Here is a 27,403-nt window from a genome sequence, read left to right as displayed (position 1 = left end):
TAAATTTCTACCTCATACTTGGGATCGAACGCTAGCCCCTTCTAATGAAAGGCCAGGTCGAAACCAACCATGCCACGAGAGCCCATTCAAGAGTTGAGGTTCTTGCCTCAAGAGTGGAGGTGGCTGCCGCAAGAGTTGAGGTTGCTGCCTCAAGGATGGTGGAGGTTGCCGCAACGCAAGAGGTTGCTGCATAGCGCTGGTATCTGGCAACTCTGGCAGGGTGGACTGCGCAGAGGTGGAGTTGAGGTTGCTGCCTCGAGGATGGTGGAGGTTGTCGCACCGCAAGAGGTAGCTGCCTCGAGGATGGAGGAGGAAGTCGCAACGCATGAGGCTCCTACCTCAAGGGTAGAGGAGGTTGCTGCAAAGCATAAGGCTCCTGCCTCAAGTGTTGAGGAGGTTGCCGCGTGGCAACAGGCTCCTGCCTCAAGGAAAGTGGAGGTTGCTGCAAAGAGCTGGTATCTGGCAACTCCCAATGCGGCAGCTCACGCATGGAGGTAGCTTGAGGAACCTCAACATCATACGTCTGGCAGGCTGGACTGCGTAGAGGTGGAGGAGCGCTCGCAGGAGGAGGTGTGTTAACCTTCTCTGCCTGAAACTCCTGCATCAACACCGCAAGCTGAGACTGCATTGTCAGCAGCAAAGACCACTAGAGTTTAAGAAAGACAACAACAAACGGAGCTACTGTCCGTTGAAACTGAGGGTCTAAAACAGCTGGTGCGGCAACAGACGGAGTTACTGTCTGTTGCGATACCACCTTGCCTCTCTGGGAGGTGTGCAGTTGTCGTACTGCAGCAAGTCCGAACTGACCCAGTGCTAATGGCACCACCTAGGAGTTGGACTTGCGCGGAAGGGACCGACTTGCACTTAAAAGCTGCAAGATTTGGTCCATGGTTTCTGCGAGAAACCTCTTCCGCAGACGAGGAATAAATGGGCTCTCTCGTCTTTGTGTGGGTGGGGTGATCACGTCGGCTACGTGAGTTGGTTACACCCGAAACCACGGAGGGAAACGTCTGTTCGTCGATCAAGGCCTGCTGAACCCATAAGTCCTTCGACATTACTTCTCCCCTGGGCTTGGGAGCTTGTAAGAGGTCCCAGACTAGGCGAACAACTGGCACGAACAGACGAACCCTCGAACGCAACACTGTAACACTATGCGCTTATCACTTTATCACTTTTGATTTTCTGTTTGCACTTATTTCACTGAACTCGAAACTTTAAGTGGTTTGTACCTGAAACACGCAATTCTATCCTTCATTAAAAGTTAGTAATTGCGAAAACAGTATTACAATGTAACAGAAAAACATAATGAAAGATAAATAATTCAGTGGCTGGAAAAGAGATTAAACACTAGATCAAATAAACTACGTTTAAAATCTCTCACCGCATAAAGTCTGAGAACAAGAATAAAACTCTAGAAACGTTTACCTTCTTCCCCTAAAGAGACTAGGGAGAAGAGCAAAAACGATAACAACGTTACCCGCTTGAACGAAACGTTTATCCTCCTCTCTCTCCCTCCGTCTCTATCTCTCTCTCTCTCTCTCTTGACTTAGCACCTGAGAGAAGAGCCCAATTATATATATCGTTAAAACATATTATTGTTAAAGGAAAAAAACTGAAAGGTTTCCCAAATAAAAAGTTCCTTTATTAGAATAGAACCATTTAAGCTAAGAAAGAATGAACAAAACGCTAGAATCGGTTTACTCTTACTGCAACGTGACACCGTGATAGACTCTCTCTCTATCGTAACGATAGAGCGCAAGTTGAACGTTCTGAACGTCAACAACTGCAGAGACAAAACAAAACGTTAGTTCAACTTTGAAAACAGTACAAGACTATCAAAGAAATTCTTTCAAAAACATTAAAATAGCATAATATGTTAACAGGTAAAAACGAAATGACGGGCTCAAAGTTAATTAACTTCGGTTCCAAGAAAAGACCGCCTACTATTAGGAAAGGTCGAATATAAACAAATATAAAAATTAATTTTAATAAGTTTATAATAAAAGGAAGTTAATCAAAGAGGCCTATAAAAGGCGGAGAGATATAAAATAAATCTATAACTTTGTTAAGCAAAATTAAGAGAGTCTATACTCTCTTCGACACCAACACTTCCGTCTAAGGGAAGGGTCGGCCATTTAAAAGTGAAAGAGAGTTCATACTCTCTTCGTACCAAAATTAAATAAAAAATTAAATCAAATTAATTCCAAAAACTTGCTAAGCTAATGATATAGCTTCCTGAATAGCGAAGGCTAAACTCTAGAGCAAATACATCACCAAATCGTGAGCAATAACTCCAGAATCAACAGCGTATCCATGTAGGTCTAGCCGGAGGCACGACAGAGGAAAAATTGAGGTGGTGTTGACAAGAAGTACTAGAGTACCTGACCACAGATGGCGCTGTGGTGTTCACCCCCACCTGTATAGCGATCGCTGGCGTATCCCGACCGTAGATTTCTGTCGGCAACAGAGTTGACAGCTACATGATTATCGGGTAAGATTAATATTGAAAAATTAAGAATCAAAGTTAAACGTTCATTTTTGAAGAAGGAAACTGAAAAGAGGAATAAATACTGTATACAGAACAAAAAACTGCCCAGAAACAGAAAATGAAGAATCAAAGTTAAACGTTCATTTTTGAAGAAGGAAACTGAAACAAAGTAAAATTTGATTAAAAAACGTTGATCAACAATTATATCCCTGGACCTACATCACACCACACTACTTTACACATACAAAAACCAGTAGTAATACTTTTAATTTAACTTTTGTAATGTGTGCAACACATTTTGCGATAGCAACGATACTGACACGGACAGAACATTCCATATACAGTATTTCTGAATGATTTTTCTATGGACAAGGGGATACCCCTGATAGACCTCTTGAATACCCAATGGGTATGTATACCTTAAGTTGAAAAACCCTGCCTTAGCAGGTGAGGTATATCTTATGCATGTCAAACTTGACCATTATATATATAACAAGTCTTATTGTAGACTACACAATTTTCTTATTTCAGAGAACTACCTTCAATATTAAGTTGAACATTCAATAGAGCCATACAATAAGCAGTCGGACAAAGCATAAGGAAAATCCTCCAAAGAATGTATTACAACCAAATAGGACGTTAACTGGGCACTTGACAAAACAACTATGAGTTTCCCATCATGGTAGCCTCTAATGGCCATGCATTGTGGTAGAAGGTGTCGGGGTAAGAGAGGGCTAAACATATAAAACATATAAACACACTACTAACACTCTAATTATTTAGTTTGTCAACCATGCTGCACTTTTAGAGCTTATAGCAAAATGAATACTGGGTAAGGCTTATTCAAATCATTATGATTCCAAGGTGCTGACTATAGCACTTATACTGTTAACATAAAACTGTACTCATCTTAAATATTTATGAAACTATATATATATATAAATAAAGATAAGGTTGATTTAATAAAGCTCAATTCTAAAAATTATTGACATTATGAACTGTATTTGAAAAATAAATTGGGTACAGTAATATATACTGTATGTATATATGTATATATATACACATACATTATATATATATATATATATATAAAATATATATATATATATATATATATATATATATATAGTAAAACCCTCTTATATTGTAAACTTGAAAAAAATTACAATGGTCAAAAAGGAAAACGTAAGGTTCGGCACTAACTGTTTTGTAATTTTTCATCAATGACCTTCTTTATAAGGTCTATTACTCTGTAATCACTTAGGCTATCTATCAAAATCTTAAGATGATGAAAACTAACATTTCTGTCTTCATTATTTTCACTTTGTTCTTTTTTAAGTATCAAATCTTTTTCGTTTTTCAAGTGCAATACAGATTTCTCATATTCACTTTTGATATCACTCCCTAAAACTAAAGAAATATAAGAATCAAAGGATATCTTAGGCACTTTTTCAACACCGTGATCTATGCACCATGTTAAGTTACTCCAGTTCAGCGTATATAAATGATGGCTTGTATCACTGCTTGAGCTTGCATAACTACTTTTATTTCTGTCATGAAATATTTTCTTACCAGATATATTAGAATATTTTACAGTATTGGAGCACAGAAAGTCATCACTGATATCCGCCTGCTCATCTACACTATTTGTTTCCTGGAAAACTTTGCAAGCCAATAACTGCAAAAGATCTGATGAGGTCATAGTAGCAACACTTATCATGTTTGGGTTAAATACAGAACTAACATAATCCAAAGAATCAACCCCATGACAAAGACTCCCAACTTGATACATCACAAGTGCTTCTTTTACACGCTCTTCATCATCCGAGGGCAACTCTAACCACGTGTTTACACTTATTGAAAACTCAAGATTTTCAACAAAGTGCCACCATTGATTGGGTACAAATAGTACATCTCCTGGCTCAAGGGTGATAACATATGGTGTGGTTGAACACAATTCTGGATGCGTGATTAGACAAGGATGAGGAAAGCCAACCTGACTGTAGATGCTAGACTCCTCGTATGGAATACGTGTGGGAGACAAGTACTGAGACTGAGATTTTGGAAACAGAATCCAACGCTTCTTTCCCTGAATCTGGGCAACAAGATTACAGCCATAAGTATCTATATGGCACGGGGTATTTGCTCCAGCTGTGCCTATCCACAATGTGCTGTCTTGGATACCCCTTCCAGGAAACCCAAACTTTCCCCAATCTATAAAGTCTTTCAGTTCATCCTGGTGTTCAAGGTTCTTCATATAAAAATAATCAAAATAAGCCCAGTGACTACTAGAAATTACTTCTTGCCCACAGGAGGTATGGCAGCTTGCATTGCCATCTGACCATTGAAGAAACCTTTCATAGGACATAGTACTCTTTAAACAGGTAGTTTCCCACTGTGGAGCTGTAAGCACATCATCACAACTTATTCTTGTACCTAAGCGGAAATTAAGATCTTTTTCTCCAAATAGCTTTCCCCATGCTTTTGCATCCCATTCAAGACATTTCCAGGAGGAAGTCCTTTCACTTGACACTTCCCCTGGCTTGAGATAACCATGGAATACTACTGGCTCTTTCACATCACTAAAGAGAGCTCTCCTAATTTCATTTGGATTAATAAGGTTTTTCTTCAAAGAATAGGATGTGTCTTTACTACCACTACAAAACCTTTTAGCCGGTGGTTCGCCCATTTCAAAGTCAAATGGAAACAACCCTTACATATGTGGAATCAAACTTGAAAGCAAATAATTCACCCACCTGTAAAGAAAAAGAAATAGAAATAGGTTATCATATCAACAACAATCTAATCTCAAGTAAATAGTTTCTTCAAATAGGAATTAAATCAAAGGTTAAACACAAAATCAAAATTAATTTTTTGTACCATAAACACAAACTTTTTATTACTAATACCTAAAATCTTAAATGGTAAAACTAGTTGATTAATGCAGAGTCTATATTACAAGAAGGGAATACAGAGTCATTTCATCAGTTAACCTTTACCAAAGGAAGCCCCACATACAGCACACAGAACCATGTACAGTATCTTACATTGAAGAAATCAGCAATTCCAGTTAAATGAGAAGTTTGTATTTGAGAAACATGAAAAAATGGCATCATTTATTTTGAAGTTACTCAGAAGAGAGACAACTATTGAAATATACAGTATTGAAAAAGAAAGAAAAACGACAAATTTAGAAGTAATTTATACCATTCATCACAGACTAATCCCAAGTAACATCTGACCTCGACCACCGGCTTTTTGTCCAATAAGGGAGCGGAGGAATCAAACCCCATGGTGTGCAGCTACCACAGGACCTATGGAGAAGGTATCCAGGTTTCTGTGGGTCACACCTTACAGGTACAGTAATACCTCGACATATAAATGTCCCAACATATACGAGAAATTTGAGATACGAGGAAAGTTTCGATCAAATTTTTGCCCCAAGATAAGAGACAAATTTGTGATACCAGGATACGAGACGGTTCCCTATGCGGCCGCTAGGTGGCCGAGTATGCGAGAGGCTGCTCACCAGGACAGCATCGCTCGCTCTTTCCTGTCGGATCTCCGTCGTGTAAAGTTATCTCCGAGCATCAGCTGTAGTGTTTGCATTTTTTACGTGAATTAGTACAGAATCAAGTGAATAAGCAATGGGTCCAAAGCAAGCGAGTGAAAACAAGGGTAGTGAAAAGAAAAAGCGTATGATGACAATGGCGATAAAGCATGAAATAATCGAAAAACATGAGAGTGGTGTGCAAGTGATTGAGCTGGCTCGCCAATATGAGAGGAGTACATCAACAATATGTACCATCCTTGAGCAGAAGGATGCTATAAAGAGCACCAAGCCTTCCAAAGGACTAACCATCCTTTCCAAGCTGAGCAGTGATATTCATGACGAGAAGGAGAGGCTTATTTTAATATCGATAAAAAGAGAAACAGTTGGCGGAGATAGCGTGACAGAGATGATCATCTGTGGAAAGGCCAGCAGAATCTACGATGACTTGAAAGGAAAGAAAGCAGCTGAGAGGGGAGACTTCGACACCAGCGAAAACCTTCAAAACCAGACGTGGCTGGCTGGATAATTTAAAAAAACCGATTGGGATACACTCGGTTGTGAGGCATGGGAAAGCAGCAAGTTCCGACTCGAAAGCCGCGGCGGACTACGTCAAAACCTTTGCCTTAGTTATCGCAGATCAAGGATACATCCCCCAACAAATGTTCAACTGTGATGAAACTGGCTTTCTCTGGAAGAGGTTACTCAGGGTAACATTCATCACAGCAGAGGAGAAGAGACTACCGGGCCATAAACCCATGAAGGACCGGTTAACTCTAGCCTTGTGTGCCAATGCCAGCGGTGTCTGTAAGGTCAAACCACTGCTGATGTACCACTCAGAAAACCCATGTGCTTTCAAGAACCAAAGGATCTTGAAAGAAAAACTGCAAGTGATGTGGTGTGCTAATGCTTAGTGGGTTACGAGGCATTTCTTCACACAATGGGTTAATCTGTGCTTTGGTCAGTCTGTTAAAAAATATTTGGCCAAGAAAAACCTCCCAATGAAATGTCTCCTGGTCCTCGACAATGCCCCTGGTCACCCTCCTGGTCTCGAAGAGGACATTCTTGATGAGTACAGGTTCATCAAGGTCCTTTACCTCCCGCCCAACACCACGCCACTCCTCCAGCCCATGGACCAACAAGTAATTTCCAACTTTAAAAAACTGTACACCAAGCATTTGTTCAAGGAATGCTTCAATGTCACAGACAACACCAATCTCACCCTTCGTGAATTTTGGAAGGAACATTTCAATATTGCCCATTGCTTAAAAATTATTGACGATGCATGGCAGGGTGTCACACGAATAACTCTTAATTCAGCATGGAAGAAATTGTGGCCAGATTCCGTCGCTGAGAGAGACTCTGAAGGGTTCGGTATGCCAGACCCTGATGAACCCGAACCTTTTGTGGTAGATGAAGTCGTGTCTCTTGGAAAGTTCATGGGGCTGGAGGTAGATGAAGCAGACGTGAACGACCTTGTCGAGGAGCATCAGGAAGAGCTCACGACACAGGATTTGATTGAGCTCCAGGAGATGCAACATTCGGAGGTGTTGCAGGAGCTCAGTAGCGAGGAGAAGGTGGAAGAGGTGGACCGCCTTTCTCGATGGAAATCAAAGACATGTTAGCGAAGTGGCAGGAGTTTTCTGATTTTATGGAAAAGAAGCACCCAGACATGTTGGCGTGTGATCGTGCGTTAGCCTTTTGTGACGACACTTTTGTACGTCCTTTTCGTAACATTTTGAAGGGGAGACTAAAGCAAACATCCCTGGATAGGTTCCTTTTAGAAAGGCTAGCAAAAAGTGAAGGTGAAAGCGAGTCAAAAAGCAAGGCAAAAAGAGCTAAGCCGGAAGAAGAAAAGTAAAAAAAAAATGACAAATTCGTAGGTAATGTGTATTTTTCCTAACTACTGTATACAAACCTTAGCTATTAAATATGGGTTATTACTTTCGGCGTAGCTGAAATGACGAGTCATTTGAATTTTAACGAGGGTTTACTACCCCATCATTAGTTAGCAGGGGGTAGGGAGGGTAGCTTGCTAACCCCCCCCCCCACCCCCACCCCCCTCACACATACCTGTGCTTGAGCTCACTTTGTTTAGAGGTAGGACTTCAAGGGGGATAGGGCTGGCGGGCAAGTTTGATTAAATAGCTAAGGTTTGTATAGTTAGGAAAAATACAAATTACCTACGAATTTGTCATTTGTTCAGTAACTGACATACAAACCACGCTATTTACTATGGGTGACTCACCCCTTAGGAAGGGTGGAAAGTCCCTGCCAGTACTGGCTTTTGGCTTTGCCCGGGGACTCAGAATCTGAGTGTGTCAGCACTCAACAATAAGGAGTCCCTGCACCTCGCTAGAACCTTGCTATGCAAGGGCTGCGGCCTACATAAGCTGTGTGTGAAGGTATGAAGTGTGACTCGTCCTAGGAAGTTGACCTGAAGTCCTTTAGATGGAAACTTTAGGCTAGGACTCTCCCAATACCACCTCGTCAGGGTATGGGGACGTGACAGTATTAGCTTAATACTAGGAACACAAGGAAACATGGTTTACCTGCAGTGGTTCAAGGTCAGCTGTGCAGAGAACCCAGGATGCTGCTTTCCCCAAGAGAGGGGAGGATGAAGAAAAGAATAAGGGCCAGACAAACCTTTTCAATCATGCAGACTAAGACCGGGTAACAATGCCCTCAACCTTCTGCTACTTGTCCATTAAGGAGCCTGAGGTTTTAAACCAGCTGTTGTGCAGCCACCACAGAGCCGATAGAAAACGTATCGAGCCTCCTGTGGGTCACGTCTTGCAGGTAGTGGGCTGTGAAGGTCGACTGATGCTTCCAGACCCCAGCTTGTAGCACCTGCATCACTGAAAAGTTTTTCTTGAAGGCCAGGGACGTAGTTACGCCCCTGATGTCATGTGCTCTAGGGCGACGTGACGGAGGAGGGTCTGGATTCAGGGACAGATGGATCACCCTACGAATCCATGCCGAGATGGTATTCTTGGTAACCCTCCTCTTAGTCCTCCCAGTGCTCACAAACAATGCCTGCACCTGGGGACGAACTGCAGCCATTCTTCCGAGATATAGCCTCAGACTCCTAACTGGACACAGTAGAAGATGGTCTGGGTCATCTGTTACAGAACGAAGACTCAAAATCTGGCAGGAGTCGAACCGAGGGTCCGGCACTCCCGTATTCTGAGTCTTAGCAACAAACTCAGGGACGAATCTGAACGTTACCTTCCCCCATCCCCTTGAATTGGCGATGTCATAAGAGAGAACATGAAGTTCACTGACTCGCTTGGCCGAGGCCACAGCTAGTAGGAACACCGTCTTCCAAGTTAGGCGGCGATCTGAAGCCTGGCGTAATGGTTCGTAAGGAGGTCTCTTAAGAGACCTGAGAACTCGAACCACGTTCCATGGAGGACGTCTCACTTCCGCCTGAGGGCACAGGTAAGTTCATAACTTCGTATGAGTAGGGAAAGTTCCAGCGAGGAAGAAATGTCCACTCCTTTGAGCCTGAAGGCTAGACTTAAGACTGAGCGATAGCCTATCACTGCCGAGACTGAAAGGCGCATTTCTTCCCGCAAATACGCGAAGAACTCCGCTATTGCTGGAATAGTGGCATCGAGTGGAGAGATACCCCTTCCACGACACCAACCACAGAAGACTCCCTACTTTGCCTGGTAGACAGATGCGGATGACCTTTGCAGGTGTCCAGACATCCTGACCGCAACTTGTTGCAAAAATCCTCTCTCAGCAAGGAGATGCTGGATAGTATCCAGGCGTGAAGTCGTAGCAAAGCTACGGCTTTGTGGAAGATGTTGGCGTGTGGTTGTTTGATTAGCTCGTGTTGTGGAGGGAGGTCCCTCGGAAGTTCCGTTAGGAGTTGCAGAAGGTCTGGAAACCATTCCGCGCGATGCCATAGCGGAGCTATAAGGGTCATCGAAAGATTGACCGATATTCTGGTCTTGTTGAGCACCCTCCTCATCAGATAGAACGGGGGAAAGGCGTATACGTCGATGTTGTCCCACTGTTGTTGGAAGGCATCTTGCCAGAGCGCCTTGGGATCCAGGACTGGGGAGCAGTACAGCGGAAGCTTGAAGTTCAGCGCTGTAGCGAACAGATCCACAGTCGGGGAACCCCACAAAGTCAGGACTTTGTTGGCTACTAGATGATCAAAAGACCACTCGGTACTCACTATCTGAGACGCTCTGCTCAGACTGTCGGCTAGCACATTCCTCTTGCCTGGAATGAAGCAAGCCGATAGTGGAATCGAGTGGGCTTCAGGCCATCTCAGTATCTCTACTGCGAGATGGGATAGCTGCTTTGAAAAGGTACCTCCTTGCTTGTTGATGTAAGCCACTACTGTGGTGTTGTCGCTCATCACTGCCACAGAGTGACCCGCCAGGTATTGTTGGAACTGTTGAAGGGCCAGGAATACGGCCTTCATTTCTAACAGATTTATATGGAGGCACTTTTCTGATTCTAACCACAGGCCTGAGGTCCTGTGTTGCAGAATGTGGGGCCCCCACCCTTTCTTTGAGGCGTCCAAAAACAGCATCAAATCCGGGGGGAAGACAAGAAGATCCACTCCTCTTCGTAGGTTCTCGTCTGTCATCCACCACTGATGGTCCGTCCGTTCCGCAGGACCCGTAGGGATCATGAAGTCCTGGGAATCGTAACCCTGATTCCACCGAGACTTGAGTTGCCATTGGAGGGATCTCATCCTGAGGCGACCGTTGGGAACTAGACGAGCCAAGGATGAGAGGTGACCGAGGAGACGTAACCACGATTAGGCTGGAAGTTCTTCTCGACTGAGGAAAGGACTTGCGACCCTCCTCAGCCTTGCTAACCTCTCGTCTGATGGGAAGGCTTTGTGGAGATTGGTGTCTATGATCATGCCTAGATATACCAGTCTTTGAGTGGGAAGCAGAGAGGATTTCTCGAGATTTACCATGATTTCCAGATCTTGGCAAAGTCCCAGAGGTTTGTCTCTGTGTCGAAGAAGGGCTAACTTTGAGTCTGCTAGGATCAGCCAGTCGTCCAGATAACGGAGGAGACGGATGCCGATCCTGTGTGCCCACGACAATATTAGGGTGAACACTCTAGTGAAAACCTGTGGTGCTGTGGAGAGACCGAAACACAGCACCTTGAACTGATACACCTTGTTGTCTAGGCTGAATTTTAAGTACATCCTTGAAGACGGATGGACTGGGATCTAGAAGTACGCGTCCTTCAGGTCCAGGGTACACATGAAGTCTTGCGGTCTCACTTCAAGTCTGACCGTGTCTGCGGTCTCCATGCTGAATGGAGTGTGACAAACCTGTTCAGAGCTGAGAGGTCGATGACTGGTCTCCAGCCTCCAAACGCCTTCTTTACAAGAAAGAGTCGACTGAAGAAGCCTGGGGACCCGTCGAGGACCTCTTGGAGAGTGCCCTTCTTCAACATGGTCTCGACTTCTGCCCGAAGGGCTTACCCCCTTGCCGATCCCATGGCAAGGGAGCTCAACGACACTGGATCCGCTGTCAGGGGAGGTAGAGATGTTGTGAACGGGACGCGATATCCTTGACTGATTACGGAAATCGTCCAGGAATCGGCCCCGAGTTGCTGCCACCTGTTTGCGCAACTTTGTAAGCATCCCCCCACTGGTGGACATGCAGGGGGACTGCCAATCCTAGCATTTGCGGCCTCGGCCGCTCCCTCTACGATTCTTTCCTCCCCTGGAGGACTTTTTGCCTTTCTTGTCCTTGACAGGAAAGGGCTTATACACCATAGTCTTCGCTGCAGCTGCCGGTTTCGTGGTTGGTAGGACGTGGTTGCTCGGGTGCTGGAGGTTTATAGCGCTTCGATGTTAGAGCCCTATGTAGGAGAGAGAGTCCTGGTTGGACTTCCTCCACCTCTCAGCCGCCTGCTCCACGTCTTCAAGCTTGAACAAGTTCTTCCCCATAACGGAAGAATGTCTGAACCTGCTGATCTCGGTATTGGGGACCTTTTGATGGAATCTCTCAGACGCCGCATCTTGACGTTTCAAGATGGTATTAGCCCACAAGTTCGAGACTTGGTGGGCTAGAAACTCGATCGTACGAGTGCCCGAGAGTAAAAAGGTCTCCATGGCCTTCCTGGTACTTTTTTTGGACAAGTCCTCTGAACGTAACAGGATGCCTAGGGACCCTAACCAGATGTCCAGCCACGAAGTTGCCTGCATGGCACACTTCCGCTACCTTCTCCTGGCTAAGGATCTCCGTCATCAAGAACGAGACCTGCCGGTTGGAGTCTCTCTCTAGAGGGACTCCCCTGGTAAGCTCTTCCAAAGAGTGGTGTAGGGGAAGAGCTAAACAAGTCTCCTCAACGATGTCAAAGTACCTACTCTGTTGGACACGAAGAGGTGGGAGGAGTTTGTTGCCGGCGCTGGATCGGCTGGAGGAGGCAAGCTCGGAGAGCTGGGCTTCGACCTTGTCTCTGGCACTCTTAACCCCTTGAGACCAGGGCAATGCCTCACTGGCCTTTGAGGGTTTTTGAGTCCCAAAGACTTGGTCCAAGACCGTGTCTTTGCCCTCACGAGGGGGAATCTCTGGATCCGCAAAACAAACGATATTCCTCATAAGGGTCAGAATCTGCCAGAACGCATGCTCTGACTCCTGCAGCTCCCCTCCTGAAGGGCTAGCAGCGAAGTCTCCTGTCCCTAAAGGCTCTTCTTGGGGGGACACGTGGACGTTCTCCGAGTGCTTGGCTGGCTCCGGTCTAACCCTTGAGGATGACTTCGGCAAAGTCTTGGAGTCCTTCGACTCCCTCCTGGGAGGGATGCAGAACTCCAACAACGATGGTGGGAGGCTCTTCTCCACCCCTACCCAAGAAGACTTTCCAGCACGAGGTGGGGTTTCCCTCATTGGTGCGATGGGGGAACGCCAGATCTCGCGTGACTCCCGAAGACAGAAAATCTTAGTCCGAAGGGGAGGAGTGAAAGTCTGAGGGGTGAGGAGGCCTTCCTCAAGGACTTACGAGGAGTCCGCTTCACCCTCGGAGAAGTTACCACGTTCGACACTCCTCTCTTCCTCTTCAGGGGAGTAGAAGCTGCCAATGATTTGTGGCCCAGATCAGAGAAAACAGGCTTAAGCCTGCATGACTGCTTTGACCAGGGACCCAAACCAAGGCTGCTGACTGACAGCTGTGCTCTCAGAAACTCTCTCTGGAGGGAAGGGGATCGACCGATCCCTAGGAGTTACCAAAGAGGGTTTCGCCTGAAAACATGAAGGAGAAGAAAAGTCCCTGGACCTATCCGGAATCTTCCCCCCAGCCAGCAAGCGCGCTGTTCTGCGCTTGTGGGGGGGGGGGAATGCGACGATGATGACCTGGCCGCGCGTTGTCCTGCAGCCTCGCGCGATGGGAAGTGCCCTGGGTCGCGCGGGCGAATGTTGGCACAGGCGAATGTTGGTGCGCGCGCGAGGGCGATGGCAAGCGATGGCGCGCTGAAGGATGGATAACCGCTCGCGCGCGCGGGAGCGCAGGGTCTGGCCGAAGAGCCCGTGCGGGCGATAACGTTGGGGCCGTACGCGCAGGAGACATATCCTACACATCCGGCTGTGGCGTTGGGCGTGGGTGCGCAGGGTGTGGGCGCAACCTCGTGGGCGCGCGTCGGAGACTGTGCGCGAGGTCGCGCTGGCGAGGGATGGCGCGCGTCGGAGACTGTGCGCGAGGTGGCGCTGGCGAGGGATGGCGCGCGTCGGAGACTGCGCGAGGTGGCGCTGGCGAGGGATGGCACGCGTCGGAGACTGTGCGCGAGGTGGCGCTGGCGAGGGATGGCGCGCGTCGGAGACTGTGCGCGAGGTGGCGCTGGCGAGGGATGGCGCGCGTCGGAGACTGTGCGCGAGGTGGCGCTGGCGAGGGATGGCGCGCGTCGGAGACTGTGCGCGAGGTCGCGCTGGCGAGGGATGGCGCGCGTCGGAGACTGTGCGCGAGGTCGCGCTGGCGAGGGATGGCGCGCAGGCGGGGACCGATGGTGCGTTGGCGATCCCTGGCTCGTTGGTGAGCGCTGGCGAGCAGGGGAAGAAGTTAACTTCCCCACTGCGCCCAAATCAGAAGATCGTGGGCGCGCAGGAGATCGTTGGCGCGCAGGCGAGCACTGGCGCGCAGGCAAGCACTGGCACGTAGGCGAGCGCTGGCGCGCAGGAAAACAAAGGCGCGCATGGCGCGTAGCAGGATGAGGGAGCGTAGTAGCGCGCTAGCGATCTGGAGAGTGCTGGCGTGCAGGTGACCGCTGGCGTGCAGGTGAGCGCTGGCGCGCTTTAACAGGAGCTTCTTCTGCCGATGAGCGCTGGCGCGCAGGTGAGCACAGGTGAGCGCTGGCGCGCAGGTGAGCACAGGTGAGCGCTGGCGCGCAGGTGAGCATTGGCGCGCAGGGGAAACCTGGCGCGTAAGGGACGTATGAACTAACTTGCGCATACGCCCTTGATGCCCCGAAGGGACCGTTGCCCATTTAACAACAAGATGCGCTGGCGCCGGCGTGTCCTTTGTAAGGACAACCTTCCACCGAAGGAGATCGCGAACGATCTGCAGAGAGGTCCAGCGTTGTAGCTGGGAGAGTCGGAGAACGATGGCGAGGATCCTCTGCGTCGGACTGCGGTGACAATGAACCGAAGAAGCGAACCCTAACACTCATGTGAGGTGAAGGCAGGCCTCTACAGCGAAGAGGAAGGCGGGCTTTACGCCTTATACGCCCTCAGGGGGCCGTGGGGTCAGCGGGCTGACCATCAGCAGTTCTCCGAAGAGGAATCTCTGTGAGTGAACTCCCCCAAGGGGGAGAATCACTGGCAGGAGAAACCGTTGGACTTAATTTCTCCCTCGAAGGATGTGCAGAGGGAGGAACTAAGCCTTCAGCAACAGCAGGATCATCACGAGCAGAGGTATGAGACAACTCATCGGAAGCCTCTGCCACGACAACGTTGACGATAGACAGAGGATCAACTTCTGCTAAAGTCGACGATTGTTTGACAGCGGCCCCCAACCTGATCATGTCAAACAAGGCTTCCTTGGAGGGCAAACCCTCAAGCCCCAAGGAAGCCCAAAGCTGAAACAAATCATCATTAGTTACAGGAATATTTAAATCCTCCCCCGGGGAAGGAGGAGGAGCTGCCTCGCTATGGGAGGCAACTCCCTCTCCCAAACCCCGAGATCAGGCAACAGAACTACGGCCTACGCTACCACTCGACAGTTTCTTGGAAGAAACCGATCGAGTGGGAGCTTCAGAGGAGGTTTGGGCCACAGAAGAAGAGCCCTTGGGATTCTCTCCTTTCAAAGAAACCTTCGAAGGAGAAATATCCCGCCTGGACTTCTTCTTCTGGCGCCGAGAAAACCTCTCCCACTGGGAGGTAGACCACTCCCTACACTCACCACACACTTTATTTCTATCACACCGCTGGCCACTACAATAAGGACATAGGGTGTGAGGGTCCGTATCGACCACCGACATATAAGTGCCACAAGGGTAGTCGGGTAATCCAGGACACTGTCAAAGGAAAAGCAAAAAGCATTAAATGCTGTCAAAAAAGGCGAGGGTGAAAGCGGACACGTCCGACTACCGCCAGAGCCGAGAGCAAAGTGAGCTTAAGCACAGGTGTGTGTGTGAGGGGGGGGGGAGGAGAGCAAGCTACCCTCCCTAACCCCCGCTAACTAGCGGTGGGGTAGTAAACCCTTGTTAAAATTCTAATGGCTCGTCATTTCAGCTACGCCGAAAGTAATAACCCATATTAAATAGCGTGGTACCACTGTAAAAATTTCTATCAATATTTTTTATTTGTTCCTACTCATATAAAATACTTTTGTCCATTAAAATAAGGAGTCTTGCTTAGTGGGAGTTAGTCCCTCTATAACCAAGCAGTTGGGTCTTTGTTTCACCTGGAATATGCACGTCTTACTGGTCATGTACAGGAATGAGGGAAATAACTAACAGCAACCTATTAGCCAATATTAGGAATGGGTAAGCTGATAGGGCTTGGACACTACTTGGTTATCTCCCCTATACTTGGTCTGAGGAACATACCTGTGTCTCCACTTGAGGGAAGATGCAGTCTGTATTTTATAAATGGCATATGAGGATCAATGGGTTTGGAATACATTCAACCATCCCTCCTCTTACTAACTATAATTCAATGACATACGTCAATGTACTAGCATATACCCCTTTAGAATGGTAGGAAAATCATGTTCAATAGCATATGTCCTATCTCTATGGACCAAATTCATAAAATCGTATTTTTATTTCTAAGTGGCCACCACAAATTCTATTACTTATTCAAACAAAGTGTCCCTGCCAGAATAGTTACCCGTTTTGTTTTAGTTGACAAAGGATCCGTACAAAGCCCATCCTAGTATGTCATCTGCCTGTGTCCCTGCAGAAGAAAAGCGACATTCAGATGTTGATTAATATCCAAATGATATTGAAAACAAGGACTATATTCTAGAATTCTAAAGTAACAGTGATATTTCTCAATACAGTCATTTCTACAACTAGAGATGAGAATAATGTGCACATCAGAAAGATGTATTCACAGGAAGAAGAATTAAAGCTTTATTCTACTTCAGATAGTTGGATATATGGTGAAAGTTTTGTTCCAAGGGCAAATGAATATGTATTTTTATAATTACTGTATTCATGGATGAAGAGCATAATATTAGAAGACACAAATCCTTAATAAGACTAGCACACAGTTGAAAACAACCAGTGGAGAGATGGTGTGGGTTTTGTTACGGAGCCAAATGTATTTTTTTTAATAATTTATGGATAAGGAGCATAGAATATTATTATTATTATTATTATTATTATCATTTGCTAAGCTACAACCCTAGTTGGAAAATCACGATGCTATAAGCAAAGGGGCTCCAACAGGGAAAATAGCTCTGTGAGGAAAGGAAATAAAGAAAAATAAAATATTTTAAGAAGAGCAACAACATTAAAATAAATATCTGCTATATAAACTATAAAAACTTTAACAAAACAAGAGGAAGAGAATTAAGATAGAATAGTGTGCTAGAGTGCACCCTCAAGCAAGAGAACTCTAACCCAAGACAGTGGAAGACCATGGTACAGAGGCTATGGCACTACCCAAGATTAGGGAACAATGGTTTGATTTTGGAGTGTCCTACTCCTAGAAGAGCTGCTTACCATAGCTAAAGAGTCTCTTCTACCCTTACAAAGAGGAAAGTGACCACTGAACAATTACAGTGCAAGAAGAAGAATTGTTTGGTAATCTCAGTGTTGTCAGGTATATGAGGCAGAGGAGAATATGTAAAGAATAGGCAAGACTATTCGGTGTGTGTGTGTGTGTGTGTGTAAAAGGAAAATGAACCGTAACCAGAGAGAAGGATCCAATGTACTACTGTCTGGCCAGTCAAAAGACCACATAACTTTCTAGCGGTATCTCATCTTTACTAAGCCTAAAACACTGTTGAACATGACTGATTACAAAGGGAATGATATGCTTTTGCATTTCATGTTTCTAGAAATACCTCTTTTGTACAATTTTACATATTTTTGTTTGTTGACCTAAAAAAAAAAAAGAGAGAGAGAGAGAGAGAGAGAGAGAGAGAGAGAGAGAGAGAGAGAGAGAGAGAGAGAGAGAGAGAGAGAGAGAGAGAGAGAGAGAGAGAGAGTCAATTTTAAGCAACTTATATTTTCTCAACTTTACAATCCTGAGTCTTTTATAGGTGTGTGAGACTTCAGCAAAGCTGGATCAGCCATAAAATGGAGTTTTTATGATAAAACAAAGTTTTATGAATAGTACTTACCTGGCAGTTATATATATATAGCTGATTTAGAGATATCAGCTATATATATATATAACTGTCAGGTACGTACTATTCATAAAAATGGAGTTCTTATGATAAAACAAAGTTTTATGAATACTGTACTTACCTGGCAGTTATATATATATATAGCTAATATCTCTAAATCATCTATATATATATAACTGCCATGTAAGTACTTTTCATAAAATTTAACAAGTTAGTTAGCTATCAACGGATGGTGGGGACCTCCCAACCACCTGTCAGTCAGTAAGACTAGAACTTTTGACCTTTAGACTTGGGAATTGCAGGGTGGTTGAGGCAAGAAGTGTAACTTGTATAGTTAAGGAAAACAGCAAATTTTTAAAGTAATTAGGGAGATTGCTTGAGCTCAAGTTGTTACCAGTCATTAAAATTAGATAACAAGCGGTTATCCAACTTAAGGGTGCAGGGTGAGGAGCCCCCTCTCCAGTCAGAGAAAATTAACTTTTGACCTTCAGCCCAGGACTAAGATGAATGGTTGAAGCAGGAAGTTTGATTAAAGGACTCAGGTTTGTATGGCTAGGAAAAATACAAATTACTTTAAAAATTAGTTTCTATGCGAATACAAACCCTTGTCCTTGAATTAAGGAGACTCACTACTTGTTGGGGATGGAGTTGCCTGGAACCCAAACTGGTAAGGATCAAAGCTTGATCTACTGAAAAGCTAAGCGAGGACTATTGTCACTCCCTACCCTTCTTTTATATGGATGAAAGACCAATAAGACCAGAATTGTACATGTATACATGTATTCAATTAAAACTGGAGATCCCTTTCCAATGAGGGGGATGTCAATAGGAAACAAATACCAAGCAAATATTGGGTTGGTATAAGATCCACCATCAACACCCCCCACCCCCCACTTATCAGAAGAAAATGGGGATAGATACCTTTTTAAACTTGAAAAATGGAGCTCTGAAGTGAAAATTACCAGCATCTGTTCCAACAAGCAAATAACATTTCAGCTGCTTTGTCTCCGTGATGACGGCCAGAAGAATAAAGGAGATGAGCCAGTCATACTACTGTTCATTCCAGACTTACATCTACACATTACAATTGACAAATTGCATCCTTGTCCCATAGGGGAGCTGGGCTGGTTACGAAACTAAGAAATCACCAAAAGTCCAAGCGCTAAGGTGTCAAGTAAACTCATGCAAGAAAAAGGCCATGAAGTTGGTCTGGCATCCAGACACCGGCCTTTAGCCCTTGGCTCACTGACAGGTTTTTCCTAAAGGCTAGTGTGGGGCCAAAGCCCCTGACTTTGTGACTTCTGGTCCTTGCTGGCACTTTGACTCCCTTGGCAGTCAAGGCGTATGCTCTAGGGATCATCTCACAAAGCCAGAAAGAGACTGTTGCTTCATATCTCTTTCTTGGACCTGACAGTGCTAATGAGAAAGACTCTGACCTTCAGATCTGTGTTGAGTCCCTTTCAGATAGCATTGCAAAGCACTACTCTCAATCACCACCCAACCTGGGTGCATAGGCTTCTGGGCTCTAGTTTTGGCAGCGAAATCCGAACCAAAACTGAAGGAGACCGTCTTCCTTCCCTCGTTGTGATTGACTAAATGTGTGTGTAACTCACCATCTCTCTTTGCCGATGCTAGAGTTAGCAGTAGGGCAGACTTAAAAGCCAGAACTCCCTTCATCTGGCAACCTCCAAAAAAGGGTAGAACAGAATATGCATAAGAACCTTGAGGGCTATGGTCACGTTCCACCCTGGGAACCTGAGGACTCAGGGTGGACCAGCCTGCTCGAAGCTCCTCACGACTATAGACAACTCCCAGGAAGCAGAGAGGTCTGTACCCTTGAATTGGAAGGTCATACTCAAGGCCAATCTACAGCCGTAACCGAGAGGAACTTCTCTCAGTGAAGAAAAACTAGGAAATCCACAATCTGTGCATTAGCTACTCCCATGAGAAAAATATCCCTTCTAAGCTACCAATCCCTGAAGATAGTCCTATTAGCATGGTAGAACAGCTGTAAAGGACCTCCTGATACATCCAGACATCTCCTACTCCGTGCCTAACAAAAGCCTTTCACAAAGAAGAGATACTGGATAGTCTTGACCCGTGTTGAGCCAAGGCTTCTCGGCTTGGAGGTACTTCCGCGGGTCCAACTGATTAATCCACGAACCTACCCAGAGGCTGGCCATAGAATAGGATTCCATGGCAGTAGCCTTAAAAGCTAAGAAGATAGTGCCCTCAGTTTTGAGTGGATCCATAGGTAAATCCACCGTCAACACAGATACTGCAGGATCAATGGGAGGGGGAAATGGGCCCATATCCTTGGGCACGTAACATTGTCTCTGTCGAGACAGTGTGTGAGGTAGAATCTTAATCGACAAGCTAGATCAGTACGACAATAATCGTTGGCGATCAAAGTCAAGGTGAAGTTGTTCTACTAGTCAGGTGGGCAGTGTTTCCACACCACCTGGTAATCAATAATGTTTACTATTTTAAAAGTTTACCATGTTAAAAGCCGGTTCCAGCTTCACTGAAGTCACGCACCTATTAAAGGTCGATGGTTTACATTATGTGCAAGAACAAAGATGATTTTTAAATCGCGTTTTTTATGGAGGCATTCGTGACCGTGTTCATCGTATTTACCTGTATGTTGATATGCCAAATTAACACTTTATTTACCATATTTATTGGTCTTTGCTCCACCGTGACTAGCTCTGCTCGCAATTTAACATTTATCTCATTGTCCCTATGTTCTGACAAGAAGAACGTGTTTAGCTACACGTCTTATCCCTGTGGGCTAGTATTTTGCCATTAATTTAATTATCTAATTTATCACTAAGTTCATCCATTTTTGCTCTGCCGTAGCTCACTGCATTCACAATTTAAAATTATATTTCAATCATAATAATTGAAAATATTGCCTCGTTGACTGAATAAAGCCAATGATATACAAACTGGATAAAGGAGTGAATAAAAACTTAACAAAAGGACGTGGCTTCAATTTCCCATTATCAGATCAAATATATCATACACATTTCTACCATAGACTATCATTATTACCATAAATAAAATAAGAGCTTTAATTACATTGCATAATCTGATAGTGGAAATATATAACCAAGAGGTTTAGAATACAAAACATTGGGTAAAATTATAAGACAATGCAATAAACGGTTTGTAGAAAATAAGACTATTTGGTAATGTATTTCGTGGTACTTTGAACGTTTTTGATAATGATTTCTGGTGGAGATCCATAGTTTTTTAGTTATGGTGAGTAGACTACCATAGAAGAAAAGCTATGGCTTTGAGTTAGGTATCGTCATCGATCACATTCGAAATACCCTAAAAGATACTATGAGCCAGTCTAATTGTGTGATACCTAAATCTACTTTTTTTTAAATTTCTTGTTTCTGCCAGTAATCTTCATAAAGAACCAGTCCACGTAATTAAAAAAAATAGTTACTGTAATCAAAACAGAGTAATAGTAATGAAAAATGTCAAATCACAGCAAGTTTTGTTTGCTAAGAATTCTGGATGCATAAAAAAAAAAAAAAGTGGTTTTCCATCCCAATTTCTATGGAGTCGTTCATAGCAGTGTTCATATTACAAATACCTCCTCACCTATTTGAACTAATAGTTTTGCTTGGCCACAGCTCTATTCGCACTTGATTAAATATTATCTTGTTACGCCTATATTCTGGCAAGTGGAACATGTTTTGCTATGCGCATTGGACCCGTGGGCTAGTATTTCGACATTAATTGTCTATTATACAAACTTAAAAAAAAGGGGAATACACATTTAATAAAGAGGCGAGTTGTAACTTTGCACTTCAGTTTATGTCTAAACATGGATTTGGCTTGCATTTCCCATAATCAGACTAAATATAACAAACAGCCATTTCTACCCTAACCTTACATTATCAACATGATACATAGAGCTATGATTATATTGCATATTCCAAAATTGAAAACAAATAACAAAAAAGTTTTAGAATATAAAATGTTGACCCCTTTATTTTATTTGAACAAGTAACAAAGGACAGAAGCATCACCTATCAGTGTTTCTTTTAACTCCCGGGTGGAGGGAGGCTCCTGCGACCGGTGGCAAATGGAGCAAAATGGAAATTCCTTTCATTAAAATCTGTAACTTCGTTAATAGCGGTTTCTGTCAGTCATAAATAGAATTCAAAATAGTGTATTTGCAAGTACTTATTCAATTATTTGAGCTCTAATGTCCTAACTAATATTGTACTGTTCTATAAAGAAGCCAAACATTGGGCCCTTTCTTCTGTTCACAGAAGTAACTTACAACAGAAGCAACATCGGAGCCTTTGTAGTTTGTGGGGAAAAGCCTTGGACCGCCCAAAAATCAAGTAAAAAATGTCCGAAATCGGCTCTTTTTCAAGGGAATGATCACAGAATGAAATAATATTAAATTCACTGGTTTTGTAAATGCTTGTCCCAACAAACTACATACTGTACTAGGACAGGGTTGCGATCGCCAGAAAATAGAGTAAAGATCATCACCTATCGAGTTTTTCAGTTAGTTTAACAGAATGAAATAATGAATTCACTAAATTTGTAAATGCTTGTTTCAACAGTCTACATACTAGGATCACTCGGCGCATGAATGTTGGAAAGTGCCAGAAAAATGGACAACTAACCGAAACTCCCCCCCTAACCTGACCTACAAGCCATGTCCTTACCTTCCTAATGACCTAAAGGGGGGTAACGCCCCCCTGCGACCCCCCAAACACTGTCACTATCATACAAACCCCACAAACCCAACCTAACCGAACCTAGTAGTTCCCAGGTCACAACCCCTAGCTGGGGGCAAGCCAACAGACCCCCTTCATAAGTGTCTTTCCTACACAAAAAAAGCTATGGGCAGCACTCTAAATTATATCTTAACCACATTGTAATAATAAAAAAGTTACTCAAGATTACCTTAACATTTGTCGTCACTGAAGTATAAATCCTCAGATTCTTGCGCCTTCACAGGGACCCCTAAAATCACCTAAGAGCCCTTTTTGATATAAAAAATGAAAAAATTACTGGGTAACTCGAGTAAAGTCCCGTAGGTCTAAAAACCTTATTGTCTTCAAAGTATCAAGCTGATCTATACGAGTAATAAACTCGACACCATCGCTCAAAGAGAAACTATACAGAACACGTCTGTCCATTACAGTGTTTAGCGTTGGAAAGGGTCGACCTCGTGTAGGTCAATCTCGGGTCGAGGGGGGAGGATTAAAAATTTTGAAATCATGCGGCCAGCAAAAGTAGGCCTACAAGCGCACCGAAATGAAGGATTAGTTCGGGTGGTTTGTTTGACACTGGCTTTATCTACCAAAACATCTTAACTAGATGTTGGCTAACCTAACCTTTGGTTGTATATATAACAAATTAGTATTTGGCATTATTTCAGGACGTATCCCAACGAACTAACAATCTTAACAAGGGGTTCAAAATGAAGATTGTTGGGATTAGCAAAAACATAAGTCCGAACATCAATAACTGTTCAAGCTTGCGCCACCATCTGATAAGCAAACAGAGCGCCGCCCAAAGGGTGTTATTATAGTCAGGCAGGAAACAATGCTTGGGGGAAATTTTACGATCGAGTAACTTGGCCGTGGCTTCAGCGGACAATACATTGTAACGACCTTTCCCCAACCTAACAATTAATAATAATTATCATAGCAGTATCAAATGTCACTATAAATGGTGTGTCCCAACTAATTGCAAACTTAACAGAGTGGTAAAAATGTATATTGATAGGACTGTATTCAATTGTAAAAGCAAACGATTCTTATCCTGTGACGACACGTGCTCTATCTATCGAGAAAGTTTGGAAACTAAGCAGGAGCTACCCGTGACTTGCGTTAGGACCGTGCTGAACTTTGAAAATATTGCTGTGGTAAAGGTAAATTATATTACTTAAAATGATAAAATAACTCCATATTATAGTATATTTGATTATAGTAAAGAACATCTTCGCCATAAGGAAAAAAGATTTGGCTAGTAATAAGAAAGATATCACCCTGTCCCTGAAAACTACATTCACCCCGCAACATCTATCAGTTTATCTGAACTCTCTAGAGGGAAGAAGTTCCCGTCGCAGGTGTTGAGATGGCGATATGAGCTAACCAATAATTTTTTTCTATTTAAATCTGTAACTTGATTAATATAGATTTCCGACAGTAGTTTATGGGATTCAAAATAGCATCTTTGCAAAGATCTATTCATTTGTGAGAGTTCTAATGTCCTAAATAATATTGTACTATTCTATAATAAAACGGGACCATTCAAGAACGGTATTTTGTCTCTTATTTCATGGCCACAAATTGATAAAACACATGTTACCGAATGAGAAGAATATATAATTTATGTATTTGCCAGAAATTAAGTATCTTACTCAAAGATAATCCATCATTTCTAAAAAAACAGCCCTAAGTTCTTATAAACACCAGTCCTGGCAAGCCTACCTTTTTCGAGAGTTTAATGCCCTAAGTCCTATTCTAATTCAACATGAAGGACACTCATAATTCGTAAAATAACTATATAAATATTTATCAATTAATAAATGCATAAACCATATTTCAGAGATGTAGATATTTACCTAATTAAATGTTTTACTGCCAGGAACAATAAGTTAAAATTTCAAGTTTTCGACTCTTTGTTTTGGAAATTCCGAATCCACTGTTTGCAGACAGAATGTGAAATTGTGAATGTTAAAAAAAGGACACTTGCCTCCGTAGGAAGTATTGTATCATCAAATACAATATTGAGAGTATTAATAATAAGCTCAAATAAAACCGAAAATTATCAATATTCCTACAATATTAAAGAAAAAACTAATTAATTCTTAATAAAGGATACTAAGAGTAAAAAATGCTTGGATATGAAAGATTTGTATATCTGATTAGAAAGTATTGTATCCTCAAATACAATATTGAGAAAATTAATAATAAGCTCAAATAAAACAAGAAATTATCAATATTCCTACAATATTAAAGAAAAAAACTAATTAATTCTTAATAAAGGATACTAAGAGTAAAAAATGCTTGGATATGAAAGACTTGTATATCTGATTAGAAAGTATTGTATCCTCAAATACAATATTGAGAATATTAATAATAAGCTCAAATAAAACAAGAAATTATCAATATTCCTACAATATTAAAGAAAAAACTAATCAATTCTTAATTAAAGATATTGAGAGTAAAGAATGCTTGGATATGAAAGACTTGTATATATGATTAGAAAATGAAACTTCACGATGAAAGAATGACAGAATGAAAGACAAAAAAAAAATTACATGGATGTGGATGAAAATAAATACATATACTTATGGTGAAACATAAATAGAAATATATAAATTAAGACGAACTGTAGCCTATGTGAAAAAATAACCCAACTCATCTTCAATCTTGTATTACAGTAAGCCAGTTACGGGCTACTTTTATTGTAGGATTCCATGTCTGGCATAAAACAAGCCTATTTTGCCTGGAATTTCACTGGCATGTTATTATTATTATTATTATTATTATTATTATTATTATTATTATTATTATTATTATTATTATTATTATTATTATTATTATTTACTCCTTCAGCTATCACCCTAGTTGGGAAAGCAGGATGCTATAAGACCAAGGGCTCCAACAGGGAAAATAACCTAGTGAGGAAAGGAAAACAGGAAAAAAAAAATATCTTAAGAACAACAACATCAAAATAGATATTTCCATATGAACTATAAAAAACTTCAACAAAAACAAGGGGAAGAAAAATATAGAATAGTGTGTCAGAGTGTACCCTCAAGCAAGAGAACTCTAACTCAAGACAATGGAAGACTATGATTACAATTCAGAGGCTATATGGAACTACCCAAGACTAGAGAACAATAGTTTGATTTTAGTGTCCTTCTCCTAAAATAGCTGCTTACCATAGCTAGAGTGTCTCTTCTACCCTTGCCAAGAGGAAAGTAGCTACTAAACAATTGGATGAAGAAGAATTGTTTGGTAATTTCAGTGTTGGCAGGTGTATGCGGATAGGGGAGAATCTGTAATGAATTGGCTAGACTATTCATTGTATGTAAAGGAAAAGGGAAAATGAACTGTAGCCAGAGAGAAGGGTCCAATGTAGTACTGTCTAGCCAGTCAAAGGACACCATAATTCTGTAGCGGTAGTACAGCATCTTAATTTGATGATTTGTACCCTCTCTTTTCTGTTGTGCCCTGTGATTCTTAAGAGTTGCCAATATTTTGTCAAACGACACAAACGGGAATTGTTAAAATTGAAATTCATTGAATATTCGGACAATTCCAATTACTAGAATTATGTTCACCAACTGTGACTAACAACCTGGTTGTGGGCCGTTCTCTCTCTCTCTCTCTCTCTCTCTCTCTCTCTCTCTCTCTCTCTCTCTCTCTCTCTCTCTCTCTCTCTCTCTCTCTCTCTCTCTCTCTATTTTATGGCTTGGAAAAACACCTATTTAGATTATAGGCATATTTATGGGTTCTGCAATTGGCAGGGAAAAGAACCGGTGAGGTCCTTCGGCGCCATTATAACAAAATATATAGAAATAAGTGAATTAATTTAAAAACAACATTTATTGCAAAATATATCTACATTCATAATTATTGTCAGATTTAGGATATAAATAATGCTAAAGAAAATAAGCTTTGTTAATATATCAAATTCATCTCCTTGTGCAAACAATTCTTCACCAAAGAGGTTACTGCACTGCAATTGTTCAGTGGTTAGTTTCCTCTTGGTAAGGGTAGAAGAGACTATTTAGCTATGGTAAGCAGCTCTTCTAGGAGAGGGACACTCCAAAATCAAACCATTGTTCTCTAGTCTTGATTAGTGCCATAGCATCTGTACCATGGTTTTCCACTTTCTTGGGATATGGGGTTCTCTTGCTTGAGGGTACACTCGGGCATCGGGCACACTATTCTGTTTTATTTCTCTTACTCTTGTTTTGATAAAGTTTTTTATAGTTTATATGGGAGATAATTATTTTAATGTTGTTACTATCCTAAAACATTTTATTTTTCCTTGTTTACTTTCCTCACTGGGCTATTTTCCCTGTTGGAACCCCTGAGCTTATAGCATCCTGCTTTTCCAACTAGGGTTGTAGCTTAGCAGATGGTGATAATAATAATAATAATAATAATAATAATAATAATAATAATAATAATAATAATATATTGATCAAGTTACAAAAAAAAAAATAATGATGGTATCAGCATTCCATATGACCATGGCAACCAACTTTGATTGAGCTCTATATATGTTGATTGCGCGATTTGCTGGCTGCAGAATAGGCCTATGTGGCAATTCTCTTAGATATTTTGGACGTCCGGTTCTGTTAAACTGATGGGTAATCATTTTGCATATGTTAAACTCTTCTAACTTTAATAGACAACCAGTGTAAGCTAATTAGTATACAGTGGGAGTAATTCTTTCTCGATGTGGTAGTCTTGATCCTCTGTTTATTACGTTTTGTAATTTATTAAATTGCATTTTGGGTAGATTGTAGTAGGTGGAGTTGCCGCAATCAATCACAAGAGTTTTAACAATATTCTCATCCA

General features: G+C 42.7%; 2 protein-coding genes across 6 annotated transcripts in view; one reads left to right on the top strand and one right to left on the bottom strand.

Moving 5' to 3' along the window:
• The window catches only part of HSPBAP1 (HSPB1 associated protein 1), a 112,767-nt gene that overhangs the window by 71,591 nt on the left and 13,773 nt on the right, over window positions 1–27,403 (bottom strand). The window contains exons 1-3 of one of the 5 annotated variants that reach the window (XM_068389633.1): window positions 24,427–24,528; window positions 16,349–16,414; window positions 3,601–5,244 (exon numbers count right to left, since the gene is read on the bottom strand). In XM_068389633.1, coding sequence (XP_068245734.1) covers window positions 3,687–5,177 — 1,491 coding nt within the window. In that variant the 5' untranslated portion in view covers window positions 5,178–5,244; window positions 16,349–16,414; window positions 24,427–24,528 and the 3' untranslated portion in view covers window positions 3,601–3,686. Of the gene's footprint in view, window positions 1–3,600; window positions 5,245–16,348; window positions 16,415–24,426; window positions 24,529–27,403 lie in introns of those variants that run through there. The other 4 variants (XM_068389630.1, XM_068389634.1, XM_068389631.1 and 1 more) reach the window with 4 other exon arrangements.
• Window positions 6,136–6,567, top strand: LOC137655161 (putative CENPB DNA-binding domain-containing protein 1). The gene has a single exon (XM_068389041.1). It carries the CDS (start codon window positions 6,136–6,138, stop codon window positions 6,565–6,567), a length of 432 nt encoding a protein of 143 aa, XP_068245142.1.

The sequence above is a fragment of the Palaemon carinicauda genome, chromosome 16 (assembly GCF_036898095.1).
Source record: "Palaemon carinicauda isolate YSFRI2023 chromosome 16, ASM3689809v2, whole genome shotgun sequence".
Classification (NCBI taxonomy): domain Eukaryota; kingdom Metazoa; phylum Arthropoda; class Malacostraca; order Decapoda; family Palaemonidae; genus Palaemon; species Palaemon carinicauda.
This window is presented reverse-complemented; position numbering and strand designations above follow the sequence as displayed.